At 34.5% G+C, this 19738-nt stretch overlaps 1 protein-coding gene across 9 annotated transcripts in view; it reads right to left on the bottom strand.

Moving 5' to 3' along the window:
- The window catches only part of TMEM260 (transmembrane protein 260), a 72808-nt gene that overhangs the window by 43940 nt on the left and 9130 nt on the right, over positions 1–19738 (bottom strand). For all 9 annotated transcript variants that reach the window (XR_010150951.1, XR_010150954.1, XR_010150952.1 and 6 more), the window contains exons 4-5: positions 4948–5125; positions 3256–3369 (exon numbers count right to left, since the gene is read on the bottom strand). Coding sequence is in view for 3 of the 9 variants with exons in the window: in XM_009427851.5 (XP_009426126.1) it covers positions 3256–3369; positions 4948–5125 (292 nt within the window). In the remaining 6 variants the exon portion in view is untranslated. The remainder of the gene's footprint in view (positions 1–3255; positions 3370–4947; positions 5126–19738) is intronic.

Here is a 19738-nt window from a genome sequence, read left to right as displayed (position 1 = left end):
TTACTAGAAAATTGCATCAGCCTGAACTCCTTTGCATGGCAGGTGAAAGCTGAGTGAAGCAAATAATATTAGCAAAGGCTCATGAGTATCAAGTTTATTGCATCACTTACATTTAAAACCATGTCATGACAAGCAGCATTGCACAGCTAAGATAACCTGCTTGGAAGTGATTATGTGTTGTTTGGCTGATTTTGAACATGCCCAAAATACAATTCTAAGACCAATTCACTTTGTCATCATCATTAGGAGTAGACTTCAACTATATATATTACTATGATTATATGTTGACAATTATTTCTACAAGCGTTTTGAACATTTCACAGAAATGTTTGGCATAAATGAAACTAGCTTTTATATAAAGTCCAAGCTCATCCAAATGCTTTTTTTCTCCTCAACTTACATATAGGATAGAATATTAAAGAAAATTAGTTGTTATAACAATGCTGCTTCATATACCTTATTTGGGAAAATATATTTCTCATTTGTAAAATACTTTTCTTAAAGGACAATATCGACAAAGTTTTATAAATATTAAATCCAAAATAATATGAATTCTGATATATTCAATAAATTCCTGTGTATCTGAACCAAGATTCAAATACTGCTTACTTTAGTAACTGGGAAAGGTAGTCTCTCACAAATATCGTATTTGGAAATTGCCAATTTTTCCTTTACAAAAAAGAGAAATTCATATGTGAGAATGAATATAAGAATCAAGGTTCACATTCACCAGAAGTAGAACAAGCAGTTGATTTATATTAGCATTTTCAAATAAACATTCTTAATTGAAAATGAAGTGTTTTATTACAGTACTGATTTCATTTGAGATTTCTATAGCAGTAATGAGATGCATAAAAAATGATGGCATCAAAGGAGTGGAAGAAATAACTAACAACATGCCTTTGCTATTCTTAAAATTAGTTTTTAAAAAAGTAAATGCTTATTTTTGCACAGTTTCTGCATATTATAGAGTTGAATTTAGAATGGTAAGATGAGTTGCTGCAGAATTTTCCTTTTGTGTGAGAAATAAACAGGGAGACAATTGCATGAAAGCTATTGCAGAGCTGGGGAATAAGTGGCTCCTAATCCTAACTGCACATTAAAATCACCTGGGGAGCTTCTTAAAAATACTGATGTCTGGGCCTCACCCCAGACACTTATATCAGAATTATTTTGGGGTAGAATCAATTTGTAGCATAAATAAATACATATATATATACACACACACACGCCCCTATGTATGTATGTACATACAGATATGTACATATGTACCTACATTACTATATACATATGTACATCTGTGTATATATACACACAAACAAACACAGACTTTTTAAAAGCTTCTCAGATAAGTAAGCAGCCAGGGTTGAAACCAACTGACTCAGGACTTTCTGCTCTGTCTCCAATCATCTCCCAGTGAGATCCAACTACCCTGTTACTTCATTGGTAGGCCTTATTTTCTAGCCTGTGCTTTTTAACTAACGGGAAATAAAGAGTCACAGTTTTCACAATTTCATCACTCTCTGGTAGCTTACCTCAGTACAGGGAAAACAGGCCCTTAGTCCAGGCTCTGAAATTATCAACTCTGAATCCTCCATGTTTTACAGAAAGTATATGCCTCTCCTTTCAATCAATTAACATGAAATATGTGCTAAGAATGCACCCCTCTGATGTCTGTTCAGGTCAGAAGTCTGGCTAAGATGACCAATACTAGAGGGAGATGTATCCATCCACCCCCACTGATTCACAAGAGAAATATCTGGGCCTCTTTCTCGTATTCCATGGAAAAGCTTCACTGAGTTATATTTCGTATCTCCATTTTTAATCAAGGTTTATATAATAAAAGGCCATATAAAGAACTTGCTATATACACTATAAAACCACTGTTAAAGACACTGCCTGTTATGCTGTTTAATAAGATTTACATAAGGACTTATGTGATTGACTTCACAAAATTCAGTGCCAAGGAAAAGTTCTTTCCTGTCAACTGCTATGTTTCCCTTTTACTTATTTTTTATTTATTTATTTATTTATTTATTTATTTGGAGACGGAGTCTTGCTCTGTCACCCAGGCTGGAGCGCAGAGGCGCGATATCGGCTCACTGCAACCTCCGCCTCTCGGGTTCAAGCGATTCTCCTGCCCCAGCCTCCTGAGTAGCTGGGACTACAGGCGCACACTGCCAAGCCCAGCTACTTTTTTTTGTATTTTTAGTAGAGACAGACTTTCACCGTGTTGCCCAGGCTGGTCTTGAATTCCTGAGCTCAGGCAATCCGCCTGCCTTGGCCACCCAAAGTGCTAGGATTACAGGCGTGAACCACTGCACCCAGCCCTTTTTACTTACTTTTTAATCACATCATAAAAATTTTATAACCTCCGTGTTACCCTTTTTGCTTTACTGTTAAGAAGCTAAGAAGCAAAATGTGTTCAAGTACAGTAAATATAGTTATCTAAAGCTTTGGTATAATTATTTCCCTATTTTTAGATAATAATTTTGTTTTAAATGTTTTCTATTATAATTCTGATTATAGCTGGGTATAATGAACAAATAATAAAAGGATAAGTAAAGCTGAGTTTGTACACAAACAAACAATAAGGTAAAAAGACTCTAGTGCTGGCTTTGTATATAGACTATTTTAACCTCTGGGTACCTAAATCTCGCATTGCCTAATGAAGTAATTTTCCTGTTGCTTTATATTGCCATTTTAATTAACAATCATTTTTTTCTTACAGAGAAAGAAGAAATAACAATAAATCATTTTTAATTCTAGGGAACCGTTTTGAGAAAACAATACTGTTACCAGAGATTTTATTATTTAGTTCACAATAGAAGCGATGTCTGTTTTGTTGAGAGCTGACTCTTCAGCACCTGGAGCAAGCATATGGCACAGGGCAAGGACTCGGCACACAGTTAAATAAATGAAGTATGATGGCACACCACTCTGTGTTTTAGAATGTATAAAACGATAATTAAGAAAATTTGATATTGTTGCTTTAAGTCCTTTCAGCCTACTTTCATCAAGATGCTATTCAGAATCAGTCATAAAATTATGGAACAGGCCAGATGCCACTGCAATCAATACTGCATAATTTTTGTAAATCCTATTTTTTTCAGTCAATATTGTTAGGCCCTAGGGTTATTTATGCTTTACATGAAACCCAAGAAAAATTAAAGCCTGAAATTTTCTCATGACAAAAATGTTATATTAGACCTAAGTAAAATATTGTACTTTTTTTTACAAAATTCAAAAACGTACCTTCTTTTTTAAAAGTTGAAAGAGAATCCAAGGTATTATGCACAAAACATAGAGTATTATTGTGTGCTGGTTACATAAACTAAGGCCACAGCAGAAAGCACCAATTTTAGCTATCTGAAAATAAATTAAAAAAAAAAATTAAGTAAAAAATTCACCTAAAACTCTAAGAACATAATAAAAAGCCATTTTTATATTAAAACCAAGCATTCGTATCATAAGTTAGGTTAAAATCAACCTCTAAGATGCAAGCAGTTATTTTAATAATCATTCATATTTGTTACTATTATTTTTGTTAATATTTTCCAAGTTCATCAAATAATTGCAATTTGATCTTAAATAACTGTTTTCAAACCAACTTTTAGAAAATCCTGTATGATAAATAGATAAGTTGTAATAGTAATAGGGTATTGTGTAATGCTTATTCAAGTAAAATCTATAATTGAAATTCAGCAATTGTTTTTTCTCCTATTAAACAAATGAAATATAGCCTCTTTTATTTAGAAATCTGGTTATCTCTGGGTGTTGGTTTTGAGTTTTTCCAACATGTGTTAGTTTCATAACTGGAAAAGATTCTCTCGTTGACCAAACTCAAGTCAGGCTCCTCTGAACTCTTCCCAATTAGGTCCTGACTTTTGAGTTTCCATGTTCATCTCTGCATTGTCCAGTTTTAGCATCAATCCTGTCAAGTCAGTTTAGCCAGAACACTAATTCTCAATATCTGATCAAGTTCTTCATCCACTACCATTCCCTAGGTGATGTCTGATCACCCTGGCTTGCTTTCAGCAAGAATTCAGTCAAATCTCCCTTTACCGCTGATGCTTCCTCTCAGTAATTTTCCATACACTGACTCCCACACTGCTCCTTGGCTATAAATTCCCACTTTTCCTTGTATTTGGAGTTGAGCCTGATTTCTTTCCCCTACTACAAAACCCCATTGCAGTTGTCCCTATACCTGAACCTGAATAGTGTGCCTTCTCACTCTTTAAAAAGTGTATTGAATAATTTTTTAACATAATCAGATATTTTTTAAGCCAAAAACCCCCTCTAATAGCATCACAGGAAACCACATATAAACCATGATGTTCTTTTGTTTCTACACTCTTTAACAACTCAAAGCTGCCTATACTAAGATGATTTGGCATTTCCCAATGTGTAGACTCTAAGTTCTTAGAAGATAGGGTTCTTTCACATGTCAAGTGATTTTGATGATAGTGTTTGTCTTAAAATTCATTGTAATCTCTTCTGAACTACTTCATGGTTTATATTTGATACTCTTCTTTTAGTTAGTAGATTACAAATTTGACCTTTTTTGGCAATTAAGGAGTGAGTCAATGCATCCTAATTTAAGGGGGCCAGTGTAGAGCTTGGCACCTTCTGATAATATACACAAACAAATGATGGTGAATTAACCAACAAGCCTATCTTTCCCACCGGACACACAGGGGATTTTATAATCCTCTAATTCTGCAAAAAACTTTTGAACTCTGAGGGAAGAAAAGCGCCATGTTTTATAAGGGCTATCCTGGTTCCATCCATAATAAAAAAGACTGAGATCATTTTCTCTCTCAGCATGCTAGATTATCCCGACTGTAATCAGAATAGATAAAAGGTATTTAAGCCAAAGTTAAAAAGAAATACATCTGTCTAAAAATTAAAACAAAAACTGATTTCACTTGGATCAAAATAGGTTACCTTTGATCTCTCCTTAGCAGTTGCTGCTTCCTCAAAATGTACAGTAAGAGCCATAAGCAGCCCCACAAAGAGATTGTTTAAGCTAAAAACCTCTGCTGCAATGGACCACTGCCATGTTAGACGAGAAAATGAAAACACCCCCGCAGCAAGGATTCCTCCAGCAGATGAGCCAGAAAGCCTGCAAACACAGATAACATGAAATCTTCTTTCCCAACAAAAAGAACTAACTTTATTTTCCTTTTGGTAAACTGTACCAGCAAAAATTATGATAGTCACCCAGCACTACTCCAACACATTGTATGGTTAATACATTAACTCATATAATAATTTCCTTCAACAGATTTTAATTAGGAAGTTCATATGTTAACCTATTAATGAACAAATAAACTAACCTATGGCTAGAATGAGGTTCAGTCCTCAGATGTTAACTGCTAGGATTCACGCCAGTTCAGAAAACCTGAAGACACAGTAGCTACAGAGAGAACAAACCTGTGTCATTTTCTTGCTCCATCCATGAAGAAGGATGGCCTAGTTAAGACCTAAATGTTTGATTGTAAAAATTAATGAAATGAAAAAATATTTATTCAGAAAAATGCATTCTCACTTCAGGTAGAATGTTTGGACCTAGGTACCTTCTATTTTCATCTCTCAGCATATGGCAAAGAATGTCTTGATCACAATATCTGATGATTTCAATATCTTATACGGTGCATTTCTTACTTTGCAAGGGTTTTTTTTCTTTAGACAACGGTGAAGTTAAAACTAATTTTTTTTCTAAAGAAGAAGATGGGAATGTGAATTTCAATAACACCAGAAGAATCAGATGCTACACTCAGAAACAAATTTCTCACCCACAAATGCCAACAAAACCCATACCATTTAAAACAATCAGGAATCTGGATCTCGGTTCAGAGATTTGTTTTGAGACTGGTAGTGTGGATGAATTTACTAGTGCATATCAAACCAAAACAACTTTCTATTTCCTTATTAATCTAAAACTATGAAAATGAAAGCTATTATGAAATGCCTATTTCTAACAGTGTTAGAAAATTCAGCAAGCATTACTGCGTCCAACAATGATCATATTCTATAGCTCCAAACCATTGATTTTCAACTGTATCCTTTTGTATAAAAAGTTACAGGGTAGTTCTATGGCTTTAGTCAATCATTATTTTTAAATGATTAAATAAAAATCTCAATATCAGTAAACCTGTTTTTACTTTGATTTTCTGTTTGCAATTTATTTCTGTTTTCTTTCTCTTAAAAAATCAGCAGTTTCCCATTTCTTTCAGCTTCCCGTTCTTCCAGCGATCCTGATTCAACACATTATTATTTCTTCCTTCCAAATTACTTTCCTGTCTACTCATTCCTATTTGTATTTTTACTGCCTTACACTTAATTATTTTAAGAGTTCCCTAATTTGTCTTCTGTTTTTCTATCTATTCTGCAATATAACATCACATCAAGTTTCCTAAAACATATCCTTTATGACTACCCAGCCCAAAAACTTAAGGACTCTCCGCTGCTTGAGGGATAAGTTCTAAATCAGTCAGCCTAGAATCCAGGCTTCCAATAAACTGGATCCCACTCATTCACTAATGATCAACATTATTCTCGCCACCAATTAGTCAGGCTCATCAAAATTTCCTAATAAGACATGCCTATGCCTAGCACTATACCTTTGCTCATTCTGTACCCTTGAATCTAAAGTCCTCCCTGCTCCTTTCTATTTATTTAAATCCTACTTCTTTCTCAAATGTTTCTTCAATTCCTAGGTTTTTAGCCCATTCTGTACATCTATAGTATTTAATTGTCTGTAACAATTACTTTAACATTGTTTTTGAAATGTGAATTGGAGTTAAATTTCATTTATATTGGAAGTATGTAGCCCCAAACACACAAAGGAAACTTACTGAACGAAAGAACAAATTAAAGTATTTCTAACATTTATAAAGGAACTTCTATGTTTCATATATCAATATTATTCAGGAAAGTCAGCATAAGATACAATATTCCTTCCTCTATTTAAAACCGAAATTAGCATCCTTGGAGAAATGGCTGATTCTAGAGCCAGGGTAGCTCTAGCACAAAATTAGTCTGAAACATCTTGTGCCAGAAAGTAAAGAAGTGCTCAAAGAATGATGGGGGCATGACAGAAGGACACAGGAGCCAGCTTAAAGAGGCTCCCACTGGGCAAATCTGGGATAATTTAAGCATCAAAAATAATTATAGTAACAGCTTGTAAATCACTTAATTCATAAGAAACCATGAATCCAGTGATATAAATAAATAGGTGAGAAGGACATCATTGGCCTTTCCATAGAAAGTCACTAATAACTGTAGAAGAAATGATGGAATTAGAAATTACCATTTGGCAGCCATCTTAATAATAATCAATGAATACCAAAACTAGTGGGTAAAAGTTTTGGAGTAACAGAATATGTATAGTCTCTCAAGGTACCTCCTATAAATAGATGAATTACCAAGGGAAAAATGGTAACTTTACGGTGGTGAAAACTGTCAGACACAATCTTAACCACAGGACCAAAATTAACAGCATTAGTAATACGACAAACATCATATGCTTCCCAATCTATTCTAGTGAAAAGAATACAGCATCATTTCTATAACATTCCTGCAGAAATGTGTTACCTGAAGCTAAGCAGAATAAAATCCTGATATAAATGAATCCTCAGGAAGAAAACTCAACATTCACTAATCTACAATGATTAACACATATTCTTACGCTCAGAAAGGCATCTTAAAGCATTTGAACTGTTGACATTAAATATTAGAATTATGAACTCCATTAACTGCCTTTTCAAATATTTCATAAGGTTTTAAAAATTGAAGAATGTAAAGTAAAATTTTTGACTTCGATGATAACATTTATCTGGTTACCTTAGATTGTTACACAAAGTTAGGTACATGAGTATTTTACTGAAGACTAATCCCATATCAGCAAGGTCTATAATCTGAATTTTCTCTCTCCATCTCCCCACTAAGGTCAAGATGATTTTGCAATCCATGTACTGTTTCACCTGATTTTCCTTGGCATTACAGAAATAATTTGTGAAACCGCTGAGTAAAATAGTAGAAGACAAGGTAACTGATTATGAAACCAGTAATGGAAATCAAATCTAAAATCTCAACCTTTTTAGCATCAGATGAACTTGCCTGGAAATCAAACTAAGTCTACAGGAATTTGCCTTGGTGTCCTAATGTACTGCACACAAAAGCGTAGTGGATCTTTCAATTTGTTTGTTTCCCAACAGCAGTGTATGAGAGTCTGATTTTTCCACATCCTAGTGAGCACGTACTATTTAGCTTTTTAATTCTAGCCATCCTAGTCAGTGTGAAGTGGCATCTCACTGAAGTTTGGATTTGCATTTTCCTAATGGCTAATGCTGCTGAGCATCTTTTTCTGTGTTTATTGGCCATTTGTGTACCTCCCTTAAAGAAATGTCTATTCAGACCCTTTGCTCATTTCTTAAATTGGATTATTTGCTTTTTTATTATTGAATTGTAGAGTTCTTTCCGACTTCATTTTACTATGTTTCTTTTTGGCTAACCACAGCTAGAGTCACCTGCTTGCAACCAAGAACCCTGACTGAAACACACTGTCTTCCCTCTTTAGTATACTTCTCATTATTTTTTCAAGGAAAACTGTGAAAAAATTCTGAAAATAAAATGCTCCTGTTCTCCTAGTCTTGTGCAAAACAGAAGAGAGGAGGTATGCCTCCAAGAGCAGAAAGTCATGTGTACGTCCACACATAGGATATACAGAATACGAAATGTTTTGGAGGACCCAGTATTCATGTTTTCGTACAATAATCTATATGTGATAAGCCTGTATGAATTTCTTTGATTTCAATAGGATTTTTATAAGTCAAACTCTGAATGCTCCTTAAAATGCACATATTTCAACACACTGCCTTTAAAAGTTTATGACAGTTAATATGTGGGCTATTTACTGCTTATTTAAATGTTGACCAAATTGTCTACTGTATCTGACTAATCATCATCTCTTTTCATTTTGGAAGAAAAATTATCCAAATAATTTTTAAGACCCAAATGACTTTGGATTTTTGCAAAGAGGATGACAGACAATTTAAACAATAGATTCTAACATTCTCTAAAAAGCTTGAGATGCTTGAACTACCATTTTGTATGGGCTTATGTTGGATTTAGTCCAAGTAACACATACATGTTTAATTGATTCTGTTTCCAAAGATAGGTTCAGCTAAGTCTTCCAAATCAGGAGGTTTTTTGTTTGTTTTTGTTTTCCCTTCACACCTTATCCAGTTATGCAGCAACGAAAACATACTGAAGATCATGAAGATCATGAGCCAGTTTATCAGAGCTACATGTATAAGAAGACTCCTCTGCTAATACAAATTTTTTTTAAAGTTTACCTTATGCTAAGACTCAGAATCAATCAACAGTTATTTGCCATGTAACATATACAAACTAGTGGATGAAGAAGTTGAGATAACTTGAAACATCTGTTATGGAAAAATTCCACAGCTCAAGAAGGATACACACAAGGCTTTGTAGGTAGCAATTAATGCTCAGCTGAGTTTGAAGACTACAGAGACTGTGGAGATGGAGCAGCAGCGTCAGTACACATGGCTGTGGATAGGTCTGCAGTAGCCTGAGCCAGGCTTTATTATAATAATAAAATAAAATATTATTTTATCCTGGAGAAGCTGGATGGAGCCATCCTTTGAGGCTTTACTAGGTCAGAGGGACAGGAGGGCAAAAGGACAGAAGGAGAAGAGTGGGAGTTAAAGTAATGAATCATGGGGCCTAGACTGAATAGAAAAGGAAGTAAAGCCAGTAGGGAGCTAATGGAGGAGATAAGAAGGATGAGCAAAGGGTTGTGGGTGCCAATTACACCGCAGACAGTGTGAGCCATCAATGAAATGAGTGAAATGAAAGCTAAAGTCATACCAGGGAGTGAAAAGTGGGTTGGGGAAGGGAACATCAAATTGTTAGTGGATGGAACAGGCCAGTTAAGCAAGATTAGACTCTACTGTTGAAAGCAGCCAATGATGGAACAGAGTTTTAAAAAGCTTTTCTCAAAATCCTAAGATTTTCAATACAACAAAGTATTTGTCCTGAAAGTCTGCCAGTAGTTGGTACATGTGCACTAGTAAGTCTGCAGGCTGAGTGCAATGTAGAAATACAGGTCTGTGGCCCAGTGCCATGGCTTCACATGCATGCTACTAAGGAGCCATGACCCCGTCAGGACACAGCAAGTTATGTCTGTGATTTGTGCTGACACATCAAAGGATGATGCCAGTAGTGATAAGGATGATGATTTTCTGAAGACTTTGAAAGTCTTCAGTTAATTCATTGATTCTGTAAGAAGATAGTCTCATTATATTGCTCAAGTCATATTTCCTATGCATTATCTGAGCATTCTTCATTTCACCTTAGTGAGACAAAGATAAATGACTACAAAGCAGGTTGGCATCAGGGATGATTTCATGAAGACACATTTCAGGGTGAGGGCTAGGCTCAGTATCAGCCTCACAAGTCCACATCTGCAGCCTCTACCTCTCTTCTCATTGTAGCCTTCTAGTGAAATTGCTCTTGCTGAGGTCTCCAGTGACAACAGGCTTTCTGGACCTCTCTGCTGTGTTGATCCCTGTTGATGACCACTCCCCTTGACACATTTTACTGAGTTGATGTCTAGGACCGCATATCCCCCTGGTTTTCCTTTTTTGGCTCTTGATCTTCCTTCTGTGTTTTTTTTTCTGAATGTCTCCTCTTTTTCCATTAATTTCTTTAAAGCTGGTTATTTCCCCAGATTTCATTCTCAGACAATTGCTTTTCTCACTCTACAAACTCTAGGTGGCTAGAGTCACTTTATCCACTATCTTGATTTCAACTGCTAACCACAAACTGAAAAAAACAGATCTGTTCCCAGCACTGCACTCTCCTGTACTGTTGGACTTAAATATCTCCAACCAACTATGGTACACCCCAATGCCAGTACAACTCTGGATGCCCCATAGAACCTCAATGTCAATATGTACAAAATTAATTTCTCATTCTCTTTTCTAAAAATGATTTCCTACTCCTGTATTCTCTATCTTAGTGACTTTCATTATCTACCTAGTTAATTAAGAGACCTGGTAGTGATCATCAAAGCTTCTTTTCCCTCTCTCTCTCTCTCTGTTGAAAATAACACATCCTGCCAATTTCATTTCATAATAATTGTTAAAGCTAATCTTCCCTCCATCCATACCACCACCATCCCATTTTAGCTATTATCATCACCTCAGACTCAAACCAATCCAACAACATGGTAAGCCATCTGCCCCCAATCCTATGCCCGCCATTGCCAACAGAGTAAGAGATTCAAAACATCTGACCTCACATTTCTGACTCCAACCCTTTAATGACCTCTCCTTTAATGATAAAACATAAGACCCTCATCATGACATAAAAAACCTTTCATGATCTGGTCTTTTAACGTAACACATCAAACTTTATGTTTCATCAACACTAAATGACTTGCAAGTCCCTATACTTAAAAGCTGTTTCTCCACTTCGGGGTTTCTTTGCAAATGAGGTTCTCTATACAGGTTGAGGATCCCTTATCTGAAATGCCTGGGACCAGAAGTGTTTCAAATTTTGGATTTTTTCAGATTTTGGAATATTTGAAGAACACATATCAGTTGAACATTTCTAATCAGAAAATCTGAAATCCAATATGCTCCAATGAGCACTTCCTTTGGGCATCATGTCAGTATTCAAAAAGTTTCAGATTTTGGAACATTCTAGATTTCAGATTTTTTGATTAGGGATGTTTAACCTGTATGTGGAACACTGTTTTGCCTTCACTTTGCTAACTCCCACGTAACTGTTTACAACTCAGTATAAGCATCGTCTTTTGCAAGTATTCCCTGAAATATTTTCTCTAAGACTAGGATACTTGCCCCTTCTCTAGGTTCTCATCCAATTAAACGCAATAAATAGGTATGAAACAGATCTTTCTATATTTATTTTAAAAAGACCCAGAGGAATATAAATTTTTAACTGTAACCTAATCAAAACACTATAAAGAAACCAGATTTTAAGAACCTAAAATCTTCTATATAATGTATTACAAAGTCAAAAAATTATTTTTGGACTATTGATAATATTGGATAACCTATCAGCATATTGGTGTGTGTGTGTGTGTGTGTGTGTGTGTGTGTGTGTGTGTGTGTGTGTGTGTATATATATATATATATTTTTTTTTTTTTTTTTTTTGAGACAGACGGAGTTTTGCTCATTGCCCAGGCTGGAGTGCAGTGGCGCGATCTTGGCTCACCACAATCTCCGCCTCTCAGGTTCAAGCAATTCTCCTGCCTCAGCCTCCCAAGTAGCTGGGATTACAGGCATGCACCACCACGCCAGGCTAATTTTGTATTTTTAGTAGAGACGGGGTTTCTCCATGTTGAGGCTAGTCTTGAACTCCTGACCTCAGGTGATCCGCCCACCTCGGCCTCCCAAAGTGCTGGGATTACAGGCGTGAGCCACCGTGCCCGGCCTGATATATTTTTTAATTAAAAATATATCTCTCTCTATATATATGTATATGTGTGTATATATATACACACACACACACACTCTCACATATATATGTGTGTGTGTCCCTAGAAAAACTATTTGATTTTTTGAAAAACTAATTGTTTCCCATATATATATTATTTAAGACATACTTTATTTGTGGTTTTTAATGCCCTCCAAGTAGAAATGGTTTCTAATGACCTCAATGTAGGTCCAAACATTTTCAAATAATGCTTGATAAAATTACTTACGCCATTATTTGGGAAGAAATATTTTTTTAAACTGCAAAAAATTAAGACAAAAGATGTTTTGGTCTTGGGGTAAATTTTGTTTAAGAGCCATGTCCTTTATTATTGCTGTCTTTTACTATTATATAAATGGTGTCTTGGTAACAAATGCTATTAAGGGAAAAATTAAAGAATTCATTTTAAACTTGTTACATTGATTTTTTTTCTTAAATAAAATGATGTTTATATGGATAGATCTTCCAGAAACTAAGGGATATTATTTTATCATTCTGTACCTTAATTCAAGTGTTTAAATATTCTTTTGGCAAGGGTATAGAAGTAATAATTTATTTTTAAAAACTTTCTATTTTCATATTACTTTATTCCTTGTCTATAAAATAAATATTTCAAAGAGAATAATAAAATATAGACTGGGCACGGTGGCTCATCCCTGTAATCCCAGCACTTTGCAAGGCTGAGGCAGAGGATCGCTTGTGCTTGGGGGTTCATAACTAGCCTGGGCAACATAGTGAGATTTCATCTCTACTAAAAAATAAAAATAAATAAAAATTAGCTGGGCGTGGTGCACATGCCTGTAGTCCCAGCTATGTGGGAGGCTGAAGCAGGAGGATGGCTTGAGCCCAGGAGGTTGAGGCTGCAGTGAGCTATGATAGCATCACTGTACTCTGGCCTGGGTGACAGAGTGATAGCCCTGACTCCAAAAAATAAAATAAAATAAAATATAGGTTCACAGTTACTCATATTGCCTTTCACACATTGATTTGTAAAGAAAGGTCCTTAATTTTCTCAAACTTTTGTGAAATTTCAAACAAAACACATCAAATTTCCCATTTTATATTTTATTGAGCCAAACAACAATGAACCCTCCATATCAATAAGACACTACATATTGGAGCTAGAAAAAAAAAGTTGAATGTGCAGAAGGCTTTTTTACCTGTGCAGAAATTCAAATGAGGTTGCGATGCTACAAAAAGCATAACTACAAATATATCTGAAGGCATATCTAGTCTTACACTTGCTAAGAGAGATTACTGAGAAGCACTTTTATCATCCGTTTATTATGAGTTTAAAAGAAAGCAATTTTCCTATGAGTTTACAGAATTCCTAGAGCTTCCAATTAATCCACTATCCTTTTTGATCACTGGGGCCTTTATTATCTTATGATCCTGGCCAATTATCATCGCTATCAATGAAGGGAACCTGTGAGTGAGTGATCAGACAAGTTAGTTGCAATCTCTTTTTGGGAATAACTCTAATCAGGAGACATACTCTATAAAAAATTTTTCCCCTGGAAAGACTACAACATATATTTAAATTTTTTTTGGCAGAGTTAAATTATATAAGTAGAGCAAAATATTATTCATAAATCTTTTGCATACAATACTATTAAATGAATTGGTAGTCCAAATTTCTGATTTAAGTAATCTTTTAAAAATAAATGGAAGGAATGTCCAACCTGACATTATTTAAATAGGAGATTTAAATGAAATTGTTCATCTGAGCTCACAAAACAAGCTATCTTTTATAATCCATAAAGTCTAAAGTGCAGATGAACTGTAAATAAAACTACACCCAAAATAAGACAGACAAACCATTGTCATCTACCCGTAGAGTAAGTCTGATGATTTTTTTCAAATAAAAATGACATAATCAAAAACATGATTGTATTTTCACTTGGCAATCCAGGAGACCTGTTTTCAATTTCCATTTTATTCTTTTGAACAAATATGCTTATTATTTTAAAAAAGCAACTAAGGAGTTAATAACATGCTAAAGTAGAATCTTAAAATCAGCCCATTAAAGTGAAAAGACATTTTTTTCCCACTGAAATTGATTATTACTTCAACCAAACTAAAAGCAAAAGAGAAATTCAAATGAGGTTGTGAATAAATGAGAACTCTTTTCACCAGAACTCACAGATATATGGCTAATAGTTTAAACTATTTTCTATTTTAACTTGAGAACACTTTATGATAAATTAGATATGAGAAAAAAATGTTTTCCATTCTCAATCTAATTCTTACAGAGCCTCAGTAGAGCAAGGTCAAATGAGGTATTCCTTCAAATGAAATGCATATTTTAATCATCTAATCTGACTTACAGAAAGATAACAAGCATATTAGATCATATGAGGAAAAGATCACAATCTTCAAACACCACCACTATGATAATTTTAATAACACAGCCCTTGTATTATAAAAGACACTCACCTGTCAATACCAATAATCAAAATCAAGTTTTGACACTGTTAGAGAGGTAAACTTAATTCTAAGATCTCATAATAACGGGGGAAAGCACTGATATAGATTATTCAAAATACCAAATCCAAAAGTCATTGAAGTACATGTTGTTTTATATAAATAATTTTATACTTTATATAAAAAATATACTTTACAGTATATTTGAAGTAGATAAATCTTCCTGATTGCTTTTTACTTAGGTTAACAATAAAACCATGTAATTCACATTCCAGGAGAGCAGAGTGTTTAGTCAACAAAAAAAGACACACCAAGAGTATGACAGATAGTATGGGAAGGGCAGTCAAGTGTTTAAAATCTCACCCAGATCATGCAAATGACAGAAATTCTCCACTGGAGTAAGGATGATGTGATGCTATTAAGCATCAAATGTGAGCAACAGAATTCTCTGCTTAAAACATAACTGTCTTCTTTTTTTGGTCCACAAAATTCATGAGACCCAGATAAGATTCCTAAGAAAGGTACTGATTGCATAGTAGTTTTCTCACTGATGGAATACTATTCATCTGTTGACACAATGGATAAATCACGAGGTTACAATTTACACCATTGACACAGGTTTGCTATTGATAAGGTATATTTTTCTTTCCACTACACAGTATTTGATTTTCATGTGTAGTCACATGTTTGTCTAACCCTTAATCAAAAGGCAAATAACAGAAACCTGAAATTCTTTCCGAACACACATTTGACATGCCTCATAAAATTCATGAATATATTTGTCTTCAGTGCTACCTGCATGCAAAGAACCCAACACGGAAGGTACACTGCCCTGCGTCTATACTGAGTGTACTGAGAATTCCTACTTGAAGTGGAATTTGACTGGGCAGACCACAGTGCAGCATCTGAACGTTATTGTTTAATAAATTACTATTAGTGTCAATTCATAGTGACTACTAAAATAGTGCAGCTGACTACAGGGAAGAAGTATGATAAAGGAGGATAAAATGAACAGCAAATCTACCACCCTTATCCTTCCACATTCTTATCTTTCTGGGTCCTAGTCATGAAAATGATATAAAAGTTCCCTTCAGGCTTATTCATATAATCAACACCATGTATTTCTCTCTCCAGTCTACCTGGAAAATGGTGAAACTAGGGAGCTAAGTTACTGAAAACCTAAGTTCTGCTAAGCCGCCTCCTTTTGGTGGCAGCTCACTCAACATTCTTTCAACAAATATGTTCTGGGTATCTAACACGTGCCAGGTACTCTGTGGGAAAATTAGAATGAGGCCACTGAAAGAGCAGTAGATTATAAATCTTTTCATTGTCAAGTTTAGACCTAAGAACATAAATCAATAATTTAGGACATGATATAAAAGGTACATCTGTGAAGCCATCACCACTGAACCTAAAAAAATTTAAAATATTTCCATCTTTAATGAATTTGCAAATAAGTCCTTTCTTCCACATTTTAGAAAAATGTACTGTCATTCCAGATGAAAACTTACTAAGGTTAGTTCTACTTCATGAGGTTTGATCAAAAGGAGAACTGTTTTACTCAGAATTTTCAGCTGTATAAATATTCACTACCAGTACTCTAAAAGGAAAAGTAAAAAGTATTATTCCTGATTCAAAACCACTACATAAAATTAGAGTAAAAAATTTAAAGCCTTCAAAAAGGAAAAAAGCACAACTAAAATGCAGGGAGTAAGGTTAGGAATAGCTCCCATAAATAAAATGTAATCACACAATTTCCATTAGAATTAAGAGTTGTGCATTAGCTATTAAATGATAAAGCTATTTGAAGTTTAAAACAATTCATTTTATTATACTCCATCAACTTATTCCTGAATATGTGGAAGAAAACATTCAACTAGGCTTTATAGGAACAACCGCAATTTACTTCACGTTTTACTAAGTTTTCACAGTATGCCAGGTAACTTGCACAATGGTACAGCCTGGTTTAAAATAACTCCCCAATTACATATTTTAGTCAATTTTGTTTAAAATGTATAAAAACATATAAAACCTCAAGATTAGTTTGTTACTCAATCTTCAAAATGTATTTTGCATTCAGGAGCAAGATTGAAATTGGTTAAAAGGATATTCCATCAGAGTATTCTCAAAGGCACCGGCCAAGGCATATCATCACGCTAAGTCCTTTTTAACTGAAAACTTAGAAGATGCTACGTAATTCTTACAATGTTAAGATACTAAAAGTATAGGAAGTCAAGGTAGAACATCCAAATAACTAAAGTCAACAGAATGAGGGTATTAAACTACTTTCATCAGTAATACTAACCAACTTAATAAACAATACAGATTTAATATTAAGTAGTCTTATGCAAAGTTATGAAGTGTATCTTAATATCTCAATTCATTAAGACTATTTTCTATTTTTATGGCTCTGAAAAGCACCAAATCTATATGAGTTATGATCTATAATTTTATTTGTAATTTAAAGAAATATGTGCATTTATTATCAAAACCATAATAACTGATGACTAGTTCCAGTGGCAAAATCTCGGCAGGAAACAGATTTAGCAATTTAAATGTTTTATAAGTTTTTGTAATTGAGGAAACTTTTCATAATCTGACATTTGTTAAAACCACTTATTAGAAATTATGCAGCACAGTAGCTGTGCAAATATGAGCTAGCTTCACAATTATAAAGTCAGCCTATGTAGCCCTTTCCTATTGTATATAGTGGCATAAACCCCACGGCGGCCTATCAGCTAACTGGCAGGCAGGGGGCTGCTCTATTCAAAGTGAGAGATACAAGCTGCAGGGCAAAAACCTGGCAGCTCCCATCTGACCCCACAATCCCCTACTGGTGACAGCTCCAAGCTCCATGGCAAATTAGGCCTTCTCATATTACAATTGGAGAAGACAGATTCCATTAGCAGTATCTGAAATTGAGTGGAGAGCTGCACTGTTATCAGACTTGACTCATAAGCACTGCTATTAATCAGAGCTATGATAGCATTTATATATTTCAAGCTATCTGCTGCCGCTGTGATATTCTGCTACAAAGGGTTGATGGGACTTAGGAAAGTGAACAATAGAGCTTTCTGGGAAAAGCAGAGTAAATCAAGAAAGTCTATGACTTCCGCACATTCTGAAGGGATTGTGGTTTACATAAATTTTCTCCCAATTGGAGATTGAGCTCTTCCTCATCTTACACATGGGATTTAGTTGTCACTCAATGGTAACAGCTGTGAAAAGGTGAAGCGGCCCACCGCTCAGAATATTGCCTTCGCTTTTAAAGCAATTAACCCATGAACAGGAGGATACCTGGTGATATCAAAGGGATTAGGCCAGGCAGTGCATTATTAACATTTCCTTGAACTAATTCTAACTCTGACTAGCTGTCAGAAAAGACTCTACAGTCTTAAAAAAGAGTTTTTGCCCTGCTTTTTTTCCCTTCAAAATGAAGCGCTGCTATTTGAGCCTAATATGTCCCTCTACTTATAAGAAAATGCAAATGAACCAAGCTCTTAATATGCTTAAGCAGTCTAAGTCAATGCAATTTTAATACAAGTATGAGAGAAATATATGATCAATTAACCACGGATCAAGACAGATATTCTCCTGAATGGAAATTAATGCTCCAGTACTTTCCATTCTTCTTCAACTACAAAAACTTGGTAACTATTTGTTACTTATGCATAGTTACTTCTGAAATTAGGAAGAGCTTCACATTATTCTCTATGGCAATAATCTAAAATACTCTTTGAGCTGGAAAATCCAATGTCCCTTAAGCAAGAGATTCGGCATTCTCTAAGGTATGGCATTTTAATTTTCTATTCTTTATTGAATGGAATCTTAGCTGAAGCTCTAAGAATAGCAGACACAGTGCTCAGAATCAAGTCTTCGCCTTCTAAAATTTAATCAAATTAATTTTTAGCAGCAACACAATGTTTAAAAATATATAAGTTATAAAATTACAAAATCCATGAGTTAAATACTGGCACAAAACAATCTGCCAGAAGATATTTAAGGATTACTGAAATTGATCGTACGTTCTTTGTAGTAAGCGAAGTTTCAATATACCTTTAATATTATTAATATTCCTATATTCTAGGTAATCTACTTGACGTTAAGAGAGCTGATGTCTTACTGCACAATATTAATGATGTTAGGAAGTATTTTTATGTGAGTTTCCTGAAACTACACCTTTTTGAAAAAATATTTGAAAAACTGCCTATTTAATGGTAACTTTGTATTACCTTCTTTAAAATAAGCACTGAATTTTGATTATAAAAAATAAGAGCTTTACTTTCAATTCACATGAGTCTTCAACAAATATTGTGGAATGAATTCTATAGTTCCATTTGGCCGGTAATAGTTTGAAAAGGATAGGCTGACTCTCAGGCCTGTTGAAAATACATCCCCTGCACTGTAACTACCAAAATAAATGACACGACATATACCCTCCTCTGATATCATAAGCAATGTAAATCTTCCCCGAGGTAAAGAATTTTTATACAATGCTATCAACATGCTCCCTTCTCTTTTAGTGATACCGGAACATATGAAGGATGAGAATACAGATGTTTAATGATAGTGACTTCAGTACTCCTTCTTTATTCAGTAAATAAGACCTAGTTTGACATTTCCTAGAAAATAATTTTGAAATTCAAGCATTAAATAATGTTAAATGGTGTTCATGTTAATGGTTTATATTACCTATAACTTTAAAATTTTATATTAATAGGATTTGTGAATTTCAAATAGAATAGGGCATTTTAAATATTATGCTATTAAATATAAAAA

This window comes from Pan troglodytes, chromosome 15, assembly GCF_028858775.2.
Source record: "Pan troglodytes isolate AG18354 chromosome 15, NHGRI_mPanTro3-v2.0_pri, whole genome shotgun sequence".
Lineage (NCBI taxonomy): Eukaryota > Metazoa > Chordata > Mammalia > Primates > Hominidae > Pan > Pan troglodytes.
The sequence above is the reverse complement of the archived record's forward strand: the minus strand, read 5'-3'. Positions and strand labels throughout refer to the sequence as shown.